Source organism: Coregonus clupeaformis, chromosome 12 (genome assembly GCF_020615455.1).
Source record: "Coregonus clupeaformis isolate EN_2021a chromosome 12, ASM2061545v1, whole genome shotgun sequence".
In the NCBI taxonomy this organism is placed as follows: Eukaryota; Metazoa; Chordata; class Actinopteri; order Salmoniformes; family Salmonidae; genus Coregonus; species Coregonus clupeaformis.
In genome coordinates, this window is record NC_059203.1 from 53,532,594 (window position 1) to 53,549,300 (window position 16,707).

Genomic DNA, 16,707 nt, shown 5'->3' on the forward strand with positions numbered 1-16,707 from the left:
CTCCCTGCCCTAACCCGGACAACGCTGGGCCAATTGTGCGTGTAATCAAGCGTCATACTGTGACACTTTCTGTATTTTGATAGTTATACATCTTGAAAACTTGATTGCTGACATGTAAAACATTTGGGGATTGTAGCAGCAGTTGACTAATGAAACGAATACTAAAATACTTTTTACATGGACATTTCTGGTGTGATAATTCGTCGGAACTTGACTGACATTTCCCCACACAAAACCATTCCGGATAGGGTTCTGGACATTGCTGTGATGAACACGAGTTAGGCTACATCATTAGGCCTATTAAACAATGCCCTATTATTATTTGTATTATTCATATTTGTATTAATATTATTAATAGTAGTAGCAGTAGCAGTAGGCCTTATAGTAGTAGTAGTCATGGTAGTATTATACCTTTCAGGCTTACTATTTGTACCATTATCACCATTATTACACCAGTCTAAAATGCAGTGATTTTCAGTGAGGCTTTAAATAGCCTTCTGACCACAGAATATTTGGCATGGGACAGGGTTGAGCAAGACTTTGCCAAGAAGTGTGTGTGTGTGTGTGTGTGTGTGTGTGTGTGTGTGTGTGTGTGTGTGTGTGTGTGTGTGTGTGTGTGTGTGTGTGTGTGTGTGAATGGCTGCGCTATTGCATCCTCCCGGGAGAGCTCTAAAACGGCACAGAATACACACAAGAGAGAGAGAGAGAGAGAGAGAGAGAGAGAGAGAGAGAGAGAGAGATACACTATACCTTCATAACGCACTAAACCCGCCTTCATCTCCAAACTCACTCCCATACCTCCCCTCAGCCTTGCGCCGCCCCTCCACTAAAGTCAGCTTTCACCCTCTCTCCCCTCGCAGTGCCATCCACAGAGTTAACGCACAGTGACAGGCTGTGTGTGTGAAATATTGTGTAAAGCGTGTGTTTCTACGTGAATGTGTGTGTGACAACGTGGAGAGAACCAAAGCCCATCGGTTGGAATGGACTACAGCAGCAATAACACCGCAATCGAGGAGCGTCTCGAGAGCACCTGAGGGATTAAAACTCCAACTCGGGAAGAAGTCGTTAAGGTTTTTAGTGCCCCTCTCATTGCGCGCCCGGTGGTGTTAACGCGAAAACAGGAACGAGAGTAAACACGTGAAATAAGAAGGGTCCAATTCAGTTCCAGCTTTCCCGAGTTTGGCGCCGTGACACAGAAAAAACGATTTCAGTGTATTTTTAGCATCCTCTCTTTTCCCTATCCTCCCATCTTTTCCTCTCTCTCTGTGTGGAGAGAGAGCAGGAGACGAACGGACCGGGTGACACAGCTGCGAGTCTCACGCCTCTCCGGTTGATCTCTGTGGATGTGTGATGATGGATTAACTGTATTTAACGGGGTCCTACGTATCTCCGGTAATTCACGAGACCACCGCCGCCACCTCTCGTCCCTTCCCCTGGGAGCGCGTAGCAGAGATCCTTGCCATACCTTGTGTGGATTATTTCAACTCTCTTTGGGATCTTTCTCTCCTGGTAGCGTTCGCGATGACCGCGGAATATGTTTTACGGTCCCTGCTGATGCTCTTCCTCGCGCTGCTCTCGGCCAACGCCAGTAACTGGCTGTAAGTTAAGTTTACGGACTCCAACTCTCTCTCTCACCTCTTTGCATCTTCCCCTCTCTGCCTCCATCCACTCTCTGCCCATCTCCTCTCACTCGCCTCCACATCCCATCCCTAAACCTGGCCAGTCTGCACTTTCTCTACTCTCTCCCCTCTTCCCAAAATATCTTCCTCCATCTCTCTTCAAACATCCCAAACCTATTTTTCTCACATTTCACCTGTTCCTGTCATTATCATAAACGCTGCCCCTGTTTCTGTCCTTGTCTCTGTGATCTCTGTCTCTGTGATCTCTGTGTGTCGGTAGGGTCAAAGCTCAATGCCCTGTCGTTGTTAATCCGACCACTCCACTCATCCACTCGACGGTTAGGCTATAGGCTAACAATGTTATACCAATATTATAATTGGTCTTCTGCACCTGTCAGTCAAATAAAAATAATCTCTCACTTTGCCTGTTACCTCGATGAAGTAGCCAGTGTTAGTGCATCTGAGTGTGCAAGGCCCAACTCCATTATAGGCTATTTGTCAGTGTAAAAACACCATTCGTTTTCAGTCTCAGTCCCCTGGGACCTGCAATGTATAGGGTAGCCTACACCGAGTAAGTGACTAGGGCTAGACTAACTCCACTATGGGCACATTGTACATTATTGCCCGTTTCTCCCTGCTGCACGAGCCTCGCTGTTCGGTCGCAAGTGCGTGCTTGCTCTCAGAGGTGGGAGGTGGTTAGGTGGGTCTGCATACCTCAAGGGAGAGCGAGAGAGAGAGAGCTAAGCAACAAATCTGTGTTTTACTGTCCTTATTTTTTACGTTTAAAAGACCGTGTGACTAGCATTTTTATTTCAATGATTAGTGTTTGTATCGTACAACTGGTGAATATCATGTCGTATATGTTGACAGAAATGGGCTCTGTGGACAGGAGGATAGCCTTATCAAATGATTATGATTATTAGAGTTTATATAGACTAAGCCACGATTCAATCTTGCATTATGCATTGATAAATTGCTAATACATTGATGAGTGCATTTAGTAGCCAAATTCATTACAATGTCTTCAAATTATACATACATTGAACCTGTGTTATTATATTAAACATAGATAGTGGATTATTAATTGTGCTATAGGGTTTGATGGCAGCTCGTGTTTTTGGACTCAAGGTGTGGCGAGAGAGCAGAACGCAACGCGGGCGTGTGCAGGCATGTTCCACGCGTAGCGAAAACCCTCTCTGCTAGTCTGCTAAATATGATTATTCTGTCTGAGGGATCGACCCGGAGCATGTGCACTTCTCCCCCTCAGCCCTGAACCAAGCAGCCTCAACCCCCTCTCCATTCTCCCGGCACCGGTATAGGAGACCTGTCAGCTGGGAGCAGCACAAGTAGACGAGAGGGTAAACAGGTTCTCCGAAAAAATACTGCGGAGGAAAATTCTCTATAGGTCAGATCATGTGAAAATTCACTGAAGATAAGTGTTTTTAAAAAGCCTGTGTATAGGCCTAGCCTATATTGCAAATATTTGTGTAGGTCAAGTACATTTTGAGAGTATATGGACAATATGTTCATTAATCTATAGATTTTATTAGAGTTTTTCAATTCGAAGGTAATCGTCTAATTTTGGCGTCGATATCATGGGCATATAACTTTATGGATCTGTATTCACACAAAGCTATCCATAGATATATCTAATGAATGAATCGAATATGATCGCATAGATTATATCGAGCTACTGAGCATAATGCTGGAATTATTATTTTCCAAATAGTTATATTCGTATCAATGTCTGGTATGCAGGTTCGTTGAATAAGAGCATCGTATTTAGCCATTATTTAACGAAAAACAGATGTTTTCGATAAAATGGTCGATTTAGATTATGTTACCATGTTTTTGTAGTAGACTTCCAGATTCATTTCGTTTTTTGTTAAACTTGTAATGGCTCACCGCATAGGCCTATTTATCTACAAATTGTTTCGGCTGAAGCATCATTTTTTTCTCTTGGTGATTTGAATTATCTTTTAAACACTCGTTTTGTTCTTTGCTGAAATCTAAAAGGCCTGTAGCCACATGCAGATGATAGATCATAGAATGGTCTAATGCAGCTTTTACCAAACTCGGTCCTCGGGACCCCAAGGGGTGCACGTTTTGTTTTTTGCACTAACACTACACAGCTGATTTAAATTATCAAAGCTTGATGATTAGTTGATTATTTGAATCAGCTGTATAGTGCTATGGCAAAATGCATAATGGTCTAATGCATAATGGTCTAATGCATAACTGGACTAATGTCATCATGATTTCCAAGTAGTGCTTCTGTTTTTAGATATGCTGATTCATTTCATCACGGGTGACAGCCAATGATTTGCAATATAGGCTATTCTAACATTGTCATTCTATTGAACATTGTCAGCTGATGGAAGATAAACCGAAAAATATTTTTGGATAGGTAGCCTATACCGTAATTGCATGCTTTTTTGGCTCTTTAAAACAACATAGCACCATGGCAAAAAAAATAAAAAATTTAAAAAGAGAAAATCAGCTGATTCCAAATTAGGATACATTTTGTTTAGGCTATAATATGCTTGCCAAATCTCATGAATGTTTAAAATGATCTATCGAATTTTGGATAAGCGATGATGCTATTCCCAGTTCGATCAAGCACTGTTGGGCGAACTATTTGTTTTTGGCCTAAATCATTTTCTTATTGCCTAATATCCCGTGTGAATTTCGGTTTCCCTCTCTAAACCACTCATCGGGTACTGAGCGCTGAGTCATACTCCTAAGGCCTCTCTAGAATCGGGGCTGACTGGCCTGCAGTAGACTACTACTGTTCATTAGTTTGTCCTTCAACACCTTTTCGCCCTCCTCTCCTGCTCTTTCTCCTATCCTATGGCGCGAGCGATTTCCCCGATGCACCTGCGCGCGGCTCGAAGGGGGGGGATTAGACGCTTCATTAAATAGCCTAACTGACAGAATTCTGGCATTTGTCAAAGGGAAAGCAGGGGTTCGGCCTACATGTGTTTGTTGCTTCAGTTTCATTTATTTACTCAGCATAAACCCCGTGAATTGATTGGCCCTGGGGAGAATATCAGAATCCTCGCCTATTTGTTTTAGATTGCTCATCGCATTTGAAACGTCAAGCCCGTTGAATAATTGTTTTTTAACACCCATACAGTGTTTTCATAGACAATTGCTTGACAGGATCTGCTAGTTTTAAGGAATAGGCCTAGCTACATATTAACTGAGTAAAGGGCATTAGCCTTTGAGGACCAACGTCAGTGATGATTGAACCATGCGGACCATGAACCTGCTAATGTTTTATAAATGTATTTGAAATTATATGCTGTCATAAATAAATATGAGAATATATGGTTGTCTGTTAAAGCTGATATATCGATAGGCCTACTTATACATTCAAAGTAATAAATATTGAACTTAGTCTGTCATGATAAAAAAAATATGTTTTTATTTTACTTTGCACCACCAATATTAGCTCTGTCAAATGACAAAACTGTTCAGGATTCTCTAGCTTGTCTGCCCAGGGTTTCAAATCTGTGAGCAGTGGCAGCTTTGAGCAGTATTGGTGTGTGTGTGTTAAATAGACTATAAGGGCATGGTCAGTGTGTCAGGCAGGCGATAAAGAGATGGCAGCTGTAGAGTAACCAGAGAAAGCAGGGACCTTGGCGTTGCGCTACACTGTGGCGCCTTGCACTGCACACACACACACACACCGCACACAAACCCCCCACACACTGCAAACACAAATATCAGCGGTGACGAAGTGGTGATGAAACTGTAGTCATGTTGTCACATTCATGTCCTCCTGTCAGCATCCTGTCCCCAGACACCCTGCCGCTCACACTACTACACTACGGCTAACACAGGCTAACATAGAGCCCTAATAATACCAGAGGAAAAGCACAACTGCAATGACTAAAAAACAAAGGAGGGAGGAGAAGAGAGAGAGAGAGAGAGAAGAAGAAAATGAGAGAGAGAGAGAAAGAGAAGAAGAAAATGAGAGAGAGAGAGAGACAGAGAGAGAGAGAAGGAGAAAATGAGAGAGAGTGAGACAGAGAGAGAAGAAGAAAATGAGAGAGAGAGAGAGAGAGAGAGAGAGAGAGAGAGAGAGAGAGAGAGAGAGAGAGAGAGAGAAGACAGAGAGAGAGAGAGAGAGAGAGGGAGAAAGACAGAGAGAGAGAGAGAGAGAGAGAGGGAGAAAGAGAGAGAGAGAGAGAGAGGGAGAAAGACAGAGAGAGAGAGAGAGAGAGAGAGAGAGAGAGAGAGAGAAGAGGAGGGAAAATAATAGAAAAGGAAATGGCGAAAGGTGGATGTCTGATGAAACACACACAGTGGTCTTGACCTGTTGGGACCAGAGGATTAACGCACCAGGTGGGAGGTCGCTTGTATTGCCTCTTCTCTCTCTCTGTGGTTGTGTGTGTGTGTGTGTTTGTGTCAAAATGCGTGTGTAAGTGAGTTTTTGAGTGTATTTTAATGTGTTGTCTGGTGCCTGCTCTGCTGCTGTCTCCACTAGAGCTCATTTCACCCTAAAAATAACAGACTGCCAACACCATGACCCCATCGATAACACATACACATACACGCAAGCACACACACACACACACACACACACACACACACACACACATTAGCAACTAGCTCTCGCAGTCTCACGTCAGAATTAGACATTCATCCATGTTTCTCAAAAATCAAATTTCGAAGTTCTTTCAAATGTCAAATTTCAAAGTGTTTAAGGTTAAGTTCAGGTATTAACTCCGAAATGTTAAGGTTAGGCATTGACTCCGAATGGTTAAGGTAAGCGTTAAGGTTTGGGATAAGCTTAAAACTATAACTGGATTTGAACTTGCAACCTTTGGAATCAGAGGCAGATGCAGATGCTTGCGCCCCTTGGCCATTGCCATCCACAATGCCCAAGCAAAACTGAAACCTACTCGAAGGTAAGAGCGCTCACTGTTGCCCCTAGTGGCCGGTTTCCACATAATCTCCAGACGTCCTCAGACATGGATGGACGTCGAATACTGACTTGTATCATGGGTGACCTGGCTGCACATTAGACCACCAAACCCCAGCCCTCATTAGCAATTAGTGTAATTCTTGCCCTCTTTTGCATGCTTTCTTTCTTCGTCTCTCTTTCTACGCGTGTACGTGTCTGTCTGTCTGTCTGTCTGTCTGTCTGTGTGCTTGTCTGTGCTTGCGTACTTGCTTGTGTGTGCCTGTATGCATCATGCATCATACAGATTTGCAGTAAGGGGCTAGCTTGGCACATGGTGTGTATGGTAAAATGCATGAGAGCTATTTTAAGCATGATTGGTCACAAATTTAGATAGGGACTTAAACAATAGACTGTCGCCACCCTCCTGCTCGCTCTGTATGGTTTAAGTAAGAGGATCGTGGATCTCAACATGCATCCAATGCTGAACTAGAATAGAGTTCTGTCTTCCGGGAGAAGAATAGAATAGAACAAATGACTCCTAAGTCATAAATTGCCGATTCTGTCAAAGACAAACTCCAATTTGGACAAACAAAAATAATGCAGTGATTAGGGACGGATAAAAATGTACAGAATCGTTACCTGGGGGAGGGTCATGCTTTTTCAATTTCAGTCAATGGGAGGGTTTAGTATTTTTTAAATCTAGTCCAGGGGAGGGTCATGTAATTTGTAATTGATGAAATTTCAATATTTCACAGTGTTTTAGAATTAGTTGATTATTATGCTATATATAGATGTGTGCCCGATGCCGCCCCTCATCTCTGATTTTCCGCTGGGCGTGCAATATCAATTGCTACTATAGGCTATTTAGTGTGGTCTCAAAAAAATTATCCATAGCTACGAAGTGCATGCTCAGAGAAGCACAGAGCAAAGTTATATTTCTAAGATAGCTGATAGGATTGTATAAATAAAACTAGGCTGCAATACACACTGCAATTGATATTCCAACCCTGAGCCCCAACCTGCTCTGCTCTTGCTGATCTTAAACGTTTTTGTGTGCTGCTTAACCAATGGCTGTGCTGTGTGGGGCTACAGTAGCATTTCAGGAGAAGAGTCAAAGGTTTATTCTGAAAACAATTTTTGATTAGGCCTAATCTTGCACGTGGACTAGCCTATAGCCTATGTTCTTTTCAGTTTGAGAAGGAGAGCGCGAAGATGAGAAGGAGGACCGGAGGTCAACTTCGATAGCTTGCTTCTACTATAAGCCTGCCCATGATGTATTTATCAGAGTTATTGACCTCACAATAAGACAGATTCGAATAACTTACATTGTGGTGCTGAAACTTGAAGGAGCAGCCGTGCCACAATCAATCGGAAATGGACAGCTTATGGTGCTGAAAGTAGGCAAATTAGAGTAGGCATAACTCATTTCAACAGTCTTCATTTTAATTAGACTTTACTAACAACAAGGGGGCTTTGTGTTGGAGCCTATTTCTTCCTATTTAAGAAATAAGAGGTAGGCCTACCTGTTTGACAGACAACATTAGGCTATAGGATGCTATATCCATAGATTTGTCAATCAATTCCTCCACCCACCATGCACTCTTTAAATAGTCTACCTCCGTGTCAATGAAAGACTGTTAAGTTAAAGGAAAACTCCACCTCAAAACTATCTTTTGGTATTTGTTTCATTAGTCCATTGCTGATATACAGTGCATTCGGAAAGTATTCAGACCCCTTGACTTTCTCCACATTTTGTTATGTTACAGCCTTATTCTAAGATGGATGAAATTGTGTGTTTTTTTCCGTCATCAATCTACACACAATACCCCACAATGACAAAGCAAAACCAGGATTTTTGATTTTTTTGATTTTTGTTCCAAATGTATAAAAAAAAAAATATATCACATTTACATAAGTATTCAGACCCTTTACTCAGTACTTTGTTAAAGCACCTTTGGCAGCGATTACAGCCTTGAGTCTTCTTGGGTATGACGCTACAAGCTTAGCACACCTGTATTTGGGGAGTTTCTCCCATTCTTCTCTGCAGATCCTCTCAAGCTCTGTCAGGTTGGATGGGGAGCATTGCTGCACAGCTATTTTCAGGTCTCTCCAGAGATGTTTGATCCGGTTCATGTCTGGGCTCTGGCTGGGCCACTTAAGGACATCCCAGAGACTTGTCCCAAAGCCATTCCTGTGTTGTCTTGGCTGTGTGCTTAGGGTCGTTGTCCTGTTGGAAGGTGAACCTTCGCCCCAGTCTGAGGTCCTGAGCGCTCTGGAGCAGGTTTTCATCAAGGGTATCGCTGTACTTTGCTCCGTTCATCTTTCCCTCGATCCTGACAAGTCTCCCAGTCCCTGCCGCTGAAAAACATCCCCACAGCATGATGCTTACACCACCATGCTTCACCGTAGGGATGGTGCCAGGTTTCCGCCAGACGTGATGCTTGGCATTCAGGCCAAAGAGTTCAATCTTGGTTTCATCAGACCAGAGAATCTTGTTTCTCATGGTCTGAGAGTCTTTAAGTGACTTTTGGCAAACTCCAAGCGGGCTTTCATGTGCCTTTTACCGAGGAGTGGCTTCCGTCTTGCTACTCTAGCATGAAGGCCTGATTGGTGGAGTGCTGCAGAGATGGTTGTCCTTCCGGAATGTTCTCCCATCTCCACAGAGGAACTCTGGAGCTCTGTCAGCGTGACCATCGGGTTCTTGGTCACCTCCCTGACCAAGGCCCTTCTCCCCCGATTGCTCAGTTTGGCCGGGCGGCCAGCTCTAGAAAGAGTCTTGGTGATTCCAAACTTCTTCCATGTAAGAATGATGGAGGCCACTGTGTTCTTGGGGACCTTCAATGCTGCAGAAATGTATTGGTACACTTCCCCAGATCTGTGCCTCAACACAATCCTGTCTCGGAGCTCTACGGGCAAGTCCTTCAAGTTCAGGCTTGGCTTTTGCTCTGACATACACTGTCAACTGTGGGACCTTATATAGACAGGTGTGTGCCTTTCCAAATCATGTCCAATCAGTTGAATTCACCACAGGTGGACTCCAATCAAGTTGTAGAAACATCTCAAGGATGATCAATGGAAACAGAATGCACCTGAACTCAATTTCGAGTCTCATAGTGAAGGGTCTGAATACTTATGTAAATAAGGTATTTCTGTTTTGCATTTTTAAGAAATTGGCAAAAGTTTCTAAAAAACTGTTTTCGCTTTGTCATTATGGGGTATTGTGTGTAGATTGATGAGGACCTTTTTTTATTTCATCAATTTTAGAAGAAGGCTGTAACGTAACAAAATTTGGAAAAAGTCAAGAGGTCTGAATACTTTCCGAAGGCACTGTAGTCCCAAAAAGTTTTGCATGTCAGGAGTCAAGTTTTCAAGAAATCTGGCCCGTTTGATGCATTTTGCATTTTATGATGCAAACGCATCATATGATGCAAAATGCATAATACGGGCCAGATTTCTGTATTTTGAAAGTTACGTATCTAGAAAACTTGATTGCTGACATGCAAAACATTTTAGGACTATATCAACAATGGACTAATGAAACAAACACCAAAAGATAGCTTTTGAGTGGAGTTTTCCTTTAAAACCAAGACTCGAATTGAGGGGGTATGAGAGGGTATACTATAGGCCTACCTTTTATTAAAGAAATTGGCAAAAAGCACAGACCTACCCCTTGTTAGCTTAAGATTTTGGAGAAAATAAAACGGATAAAATTATATAAATTGGTCTAGGCTATAACAGCGCTTTGGTCCGTGATGCTTTATGCTAGAAACAAGCTGTAAAATACCCGGGAAAGACGTGACTGATGCATATGGGGTTATCATTGTTTAGTTTCTTTGACATTCAGAGGCTGACTTTGCTTGGGAAGTAATCTAATTATGTCACTATCAATTGATTAAGCTTTTCACTTTCTGTACAATAGAAGATGTTTAAACCCAGACAGCTTTTAGCGAAACACTTGTGACCTTCTCTCGTTGGGTTAAGCCACGGTAGAAGAGTAGCCAGCAGTGAAAGCTTACATTTTTCTGCGTCAGTAGGCCTACTCTGTCTGGGGTGGAAAGGTAGGCCTAACTTTTGAAAGTACCATGCTCAGATTCCTAATGGCGTCTCAGATTTAATTATTTGGGACAGTTTCATTGCAACAGGGACAGTTTCATTGCAAAAAAACACACTGACTTGGCATTGGATAAATATGATAAGATGAACACAGGCCTATCGCTCTGTCCATTCTTAGCCTGTAATTTCAGTAATTTGTGTGGTATTTAAAAAATATTCCGCTAATATGTAAAATGACGTATAATTGCATGAAATGTTTATAAAAGGCAATTTTTTCTCGGACCTGCAAATAGGATGATAGATTCATGCAATACTTTTACTATAAAAGAGATCTTTCTACGCCTATTCTTGACCATGGTTGTCTGTGATCCCACAACCTTCTGGCCCGCATCCTTGTGCACTATAAAAAATTCCCGCGTTGACATGTAATGCTTACTGGACTAATAACTATTTCTAAAACTGCATATCTAAGACTCTGGTCTGTCCAAGAAGTGAGGGTAAATGGCAGACATGTTCTCTGATATCCACTTTGTTTTAATTATTATTTTGGGTATAGGGGAGGGTCACTTTTTGTTTTAAGCGTTCAGGGAGGGTTTAGGTAAAATATATTTTGCTAAAGGGAGGGCCATCTATTTTCATTTCAGAGAGGTCCGATTTTCTCCATGTAACCCTTATTATAAATATCTTCACTACCTCATCTGTACCCCACACATACAGTTATATGTAAGGTCCCTCAGTTGAGCAGTGAATTTCAAACACAGATTCAACCACAAAGACCAGGGAGGTTTTCCAATGCCTCGCAAAAAGGGCACCTATTGATAGATAGGTTAAAAAAAATTCAATAAGCAGACATTGAATATCTCTTTGAGCATGGTGAAGTTATTAATTACACTTTGGATGTTGTATCAATACACCCAGTCACTACAAAAATACAGGCGTCCTTCTTGACTCAGAGTTGAATAGCTGTCATAGGAGAAAACTGAGGATGGATCAACAACAACATTGTAGTAACTCCACAATACTAACCTAATTGACAGAGTGAAAAGAAGGAAGCCTGTACATAATACAAAATATTCCAAAACATGCATCCTGTTTACAACAAGGCACTAAAGTAATACTGCAAAAAATGTGGCAAAGCAATTCACTTTTTGTCCTGAATACAAAGTGTTATAATAATAATATAATAATATGCCATTTAGCAGACGCTTTTATCCAAAGCGACTTACAGTCATGTGTGCATACATTTTTACGTATGGGTGGTCCCGGGGACAAATCCAATACAACAAATTGCTGAGTACCACTCTCCATATTTTCAAGCATAGTGGTGGCTGCATAATGTTATGGGTATGCTTGTAATCATTAAGGAGTTTTTCAGGACAAAAAATAAACAGAATGGAGCTAAGTACAGGCAAAACTCATAGAGGAAAACCTGGTTCAGTCTGCTTTCGACCAGACACTGGGAGATTAATTCACTTTTCAGCAGTACAATAACCTAAACCACAAGGCCAAATCTACACTGGAGTTGGTTACCAAGAAGACAGTGAATGTTCCTGAGTGGCCGAGTTACGTTGACGACGAGGTTGTCATCCTGGCACCACACTGCCAGGTCTCTGACCTTCTCCCTATAGGCTGCCTCATCATTGTTGGTGTTCAGGCCTACTACCATCGTGTCATCGGCAAACTTAATGACGGTGTTGGAGTCGTGTGCGGCCACGATGTCGTCGGGGAAACAGGGAGTTCACCCACGACTGAGCACGCACCCCTGAGGGAACCCTGTGTTGAGGGTCAGCATGGCAGATGTGTTGTTGACTACCCTCAAGTCCAGGATCCAGTTGCAGAGGGAGATGTTCAGTCCCAGGGTTCTTAGCTTAGTGGTGAGCTTGGAGGCACTATGGTGTTGAACACTGAGCAGTAGTCAATGAACAGCATTCTCACGTAGGTGTTCCTTTTGGGGCGGTATGCAAATTGGAGTTGGTCTAGGGTTTATGTAATGATGGTGTTGATGTCAACCATTACAAACCTTTCAAAACACTTCATGGCTACAGATGTAAGTGCTACGGGGCGGTAGTCATTTAGACAGGTTACCTTGGCATTCTTGGACACAGGGACTATTGTGGTTTGCTTGAAACATGTAGGTATTACAGACTGGGTCAGAGAGAGGTTGAAGATGTCAGTAAAGACACTTGCCAGCTGGTCAGAGCATGCCTCTGCCAGGACACTGCAACTTGGCCGCAAGACAATAACCCAAGCACACATCAAAATCCACAAAGAAATGGTTAATTCGCCACAAAATCAACATTTTGCAATGACTGTCTCAGTCTCCAGACTCGAAACCCGTTAAGGATATCAAGGATCTGGAAGGATTCTGTATGGAGGAATGGTCTAAGATCCCTCCCAATGTGTTGCCCAATTCATAAAACATTTTAGAAAACGGCTCAGTGCCGTTATCCTCGCAAGATGAGCTATTAAAATGTCCTGAAAAAGGAGTGTCAATAATTAGAGAAAATAAGTTATTAGTTGTTAAACAAAATACACTGCTAAAAAAATTAAGGGAACACTAAAATAACACATCCTAGATCTGAATGAATGAAATAATCTTATTAAATACTTTTTTCTTTACATAGTTGAATGTGCTGACAACAAAATCACACAAAAATTATCAATGGAAATCAAATTTATCAACCCATGGAGGTCTGGATTTGGAGTCACCCTCAAAATTTATGTGGAAAACCACACAACAGGCTGATCCAACTTTAATGTAATGTCCTTAAAACAAGTCAAAATGAGGCTCAGTAGTGTGTGTGGCCTCCACGTGCCCGTATGACCTCCCTACAACGCCTGGGCATGCTCCTGATGAGGTGGCGGATGGTCTCCTGAGGGATCTCCTCCCAGACCTGGACTAAAGCATCCGCCAACTCCTGGACAGTCTGTGGTGCAACGTGGCGTTGGTGGATGGAGCGAGACATGATGTCCCAGATGTGCATCAAAGCCTTCCTCTTGCAGGAACAGCTGACACACTCCAGCCACATGAGGTCTAGCATTGTCTTGCATTAGGACGAACCAAGGGCCAACCGCACCAGCATATGGTCTCACAAGGGGTCTGAGGATCTCATCTCGGTACCTAATGGCAGTCAGGCTAACTCTGGCGAGCACATGGAGTGCTGTGCAGCCCCCCAAAGAAATGCCACCCCACACCATGACTGACCCACCGCCAAACCGGTCATGCTGGAGGATGTTGCAGGCAGCAGAACATTCTCCACGGCATCTCCAGACTCTGTCACGTCTGTCACATGTGCTCAGTGTGAACCTGCTTTCATCTGTGAAGAGCACAGGGCGCCAGTGGCGAATTTGCCAATGTTGGTGTTCTCTGGCAAATGCCAAACGTCCTGCACGGTGTTGGGCTGTAAGCACAACCCCCACCTGTGGACGTCGGGCCCTCTTACCACCCTCATGGAGTCTGTTTCTGACCGTTTGAGCAGACACATGCACATTTGTGGCCTGCTGGAGATCATTTTGCAGGGCTCTGGCAGTGCTCCTCCTGCTCCTCCTTGCACAAAGGCGGAGGTAGCGGTCCTGCTGCTGGGTTGTTGCCCTCCTACAGCCTCCTCCACGTCTCCTGATGTACTGGCCTGTCTCCTGGTAGCGCCTCCATGCTCTGGACACTACGCTGACAGACACAGCAAACCTTCTTGCCACAGCTCGCATTGATGTGCCATCCTGGATGTGCTGCACTACCTGAGCCACTTGTGTGGGTTGTAGACTCCGTCTCATGCTACCACTAGAGTGAAAGCACCGCCAGCATTCAAAAGTGACTAAAACATCAGCCAGGAAGCATAGGAACTGAGAAGTGTCTGTGGTCACCACCTGCAAAACCTGTCCTTTATTGGGGGTGTCTTGCTAATTGCCTATAATTTCCACCTGTTGTCTATTCCATTTGCACAACAGCATGTGAAATGTATTGTCAATCAGTGTTGCTTCCTAAGTGGACAGTTTGATTTCACAGAAGTGTGATTGACTTGGAGTTACATTGTGTTGTTTAAGTGTTCCCTTTATTTTTTTGAGCAGTGTATATTTCTCTGAGCAATTGTATTAGTATAAAATAATATCATTTCCCCATTTTTCCCCCACGTAATATACCTCAGTATTTGAATTATTTATTTGATACAGTCATTTTTGCTCATCTATATCAAGGGTGTCAATAATTCCGGACCCCACTGTACACAATTTCCCTGCTCTACAGGGGCCATAATGGGGTCTGGGTTTAGCTTGAGTCAGACTGTGTATACAAACATCAGCAGCTGAGAGTGAAGGCCAGGGTTCAGGTGTTAGGGTTAGAGTTCATTTGTAGGGTCAGTCTGAGTGAGTGTTGCTGTTTGTTGGTTTGACCCGACTACTGGGCTGAGACAGTTTATGTTCTGACTGGAAGAACTTCCTCTTTCCTCTCTCTCCTCCTCTGTCTCACTCCTCATTCCTCCACCTCCTCTCGCCTCTCTTCTTTTCCTCCTCCTTATCTCCTCTCCTCAGCTCAGCCCGTCTCCTTTGCATCTATCCAACTATCTCCTCTCCCTCTTTTCCCTCCCTCCCCCCCTCTTTCTCCTCTCCTCCCTCTACTAACCTCCTCATCCACCTTGTCTTCCTCTTCCCTTTCCATATTCTTTATACACTTCTCCAGCAACAATCAGCTTGGATCACAAACTAAGTTACCATTTTAAAGTTCAAAGAAATACTGTGTCAATATGAGAGCAACATAAGCAAAGCAGACACATTAATATGACGTGAGCAAAGATTAGTAAATTGTAACCAATTAGATTTCAATCAAAATAAACAATAAAGTTCATATATAATCCTAACCAAAGTCTCAATGTCCAATGTTAATAAGGAAGTCACAATCCAATCCAAGAACAGTTCAAGATAAATAGTCAAAGCAAGAATGGGCAATCCCCCTTCAAAATGAATATATAGCTGCAAAAAAGTAAACGGTAAACAGCATCACACTCCTATCTCCTTCTCCTCCTCCTCTTTCATTTCCTTTACATTTTCCTCCTCATCTGCATCATATTGCTGATATTGTTATCATGGTAATTTCAATTACTCTTGAAATATGTCCTTGCTGTATATTTAATTTGTACAGTATTGTAATATACTGTAGCCACAACAGCTGCACAGATTCCCATAGACTCCTATGGAGTACATCTCAATAGTCTAAATTTACACTGATCTGATAACAAAAGAAAAGTGAAACCAACATGAAAGAAGCCAACCAGAACCAGTTCTTTAATTTCACTGCAAATGGAAGAAAGGAGATTAGGAGAAAGAAACACTACACTATTGAGACGCACCCATTTTCTCTACTGACAATCAGGCTCTAAATTACTGCTTGTCAAATGTATCTTTGCCCCTTTCTGTAAAATGTTGACATAGTTTTCTGATGTAACACATTTGCTTTCGAGTGCAGACCGTGAGTTTGTTTTTGTCAGAGTCCTTTAAGAACATTGCCTGGAAGGCACTAACATGGCTGCCATGAAATTATGTGATGTTGTCTATGTCTAAGAGCAGCCTAAGCTTCTTGCTTGAAACCTGAAAGGATCAACTTTTTCTGTCTGGCTGTTGATGGTCTGGGCCTTGGGCTGTGCCTCAGGGGAGACTCCTGAGAGGAGACTGAGATCAGGCTGCCCTCTGCAGGCCAAACTGGGTACTGCAGCTGTGTTTGCTGATCTGACTCCAGTCCAGCAGAGGTTATCCAAGGTCATCATATCATACTAGCTCAGAAAGTGGTGGTACAGAGTCATCCATGCTGCTGGTATATACATGGGGCTTGGAGTTTCTCTAGACAAGAATAATCATTTATTGTCCGTTTTCTTTTCCGATCATGGAAATGCATATTAACTCAACCCACGAAAAACACACACACACACACACACACACAGAGGTTGGTAGCCAGCCGTGGTGCAGCACCGTAGGTACTAATGATTTGCTCTATTTTATATGGCCATATATCTAGGTGAGGGGTTCATCAATGTGCTGGGGCATACCACATCATGCAGGAATCCAAAGATTGCAATCTGGGACTGGTAATCTCTACAGACCCCTCACTGCTGTTTGTGTGTGTTTGAGTATGTGCGC

The 16,707-nt window shown here is 42.9% G+C and overlaps 1 protein-coding gene across 1 annotated transcript in view; it reads left to right on the plus strand.

The window, feature by feature from the left end:
• The first annotated feature begins 852 nt into the window (after window positions 1-852).
• The window catches only part of LOC121578544 (protein Wnt-4a-like), a 32,254-nt gene continuing 16,399 nt past the window's right edge, over window positions 853-16,707 (plus strand). Inside the window, exon 1 of the mRNA XM_041892911.1 lies at window positions 853-1,598. Within this exon, the coding sequence (XP_041748845.1) occupies window positions 1,522-1,598 (77 nt within the window). The 5' untranslated portion in view covers window positions 853-1,521. The remainder of the gene's footprint in view (window positions 1,599-16,707) is intronic.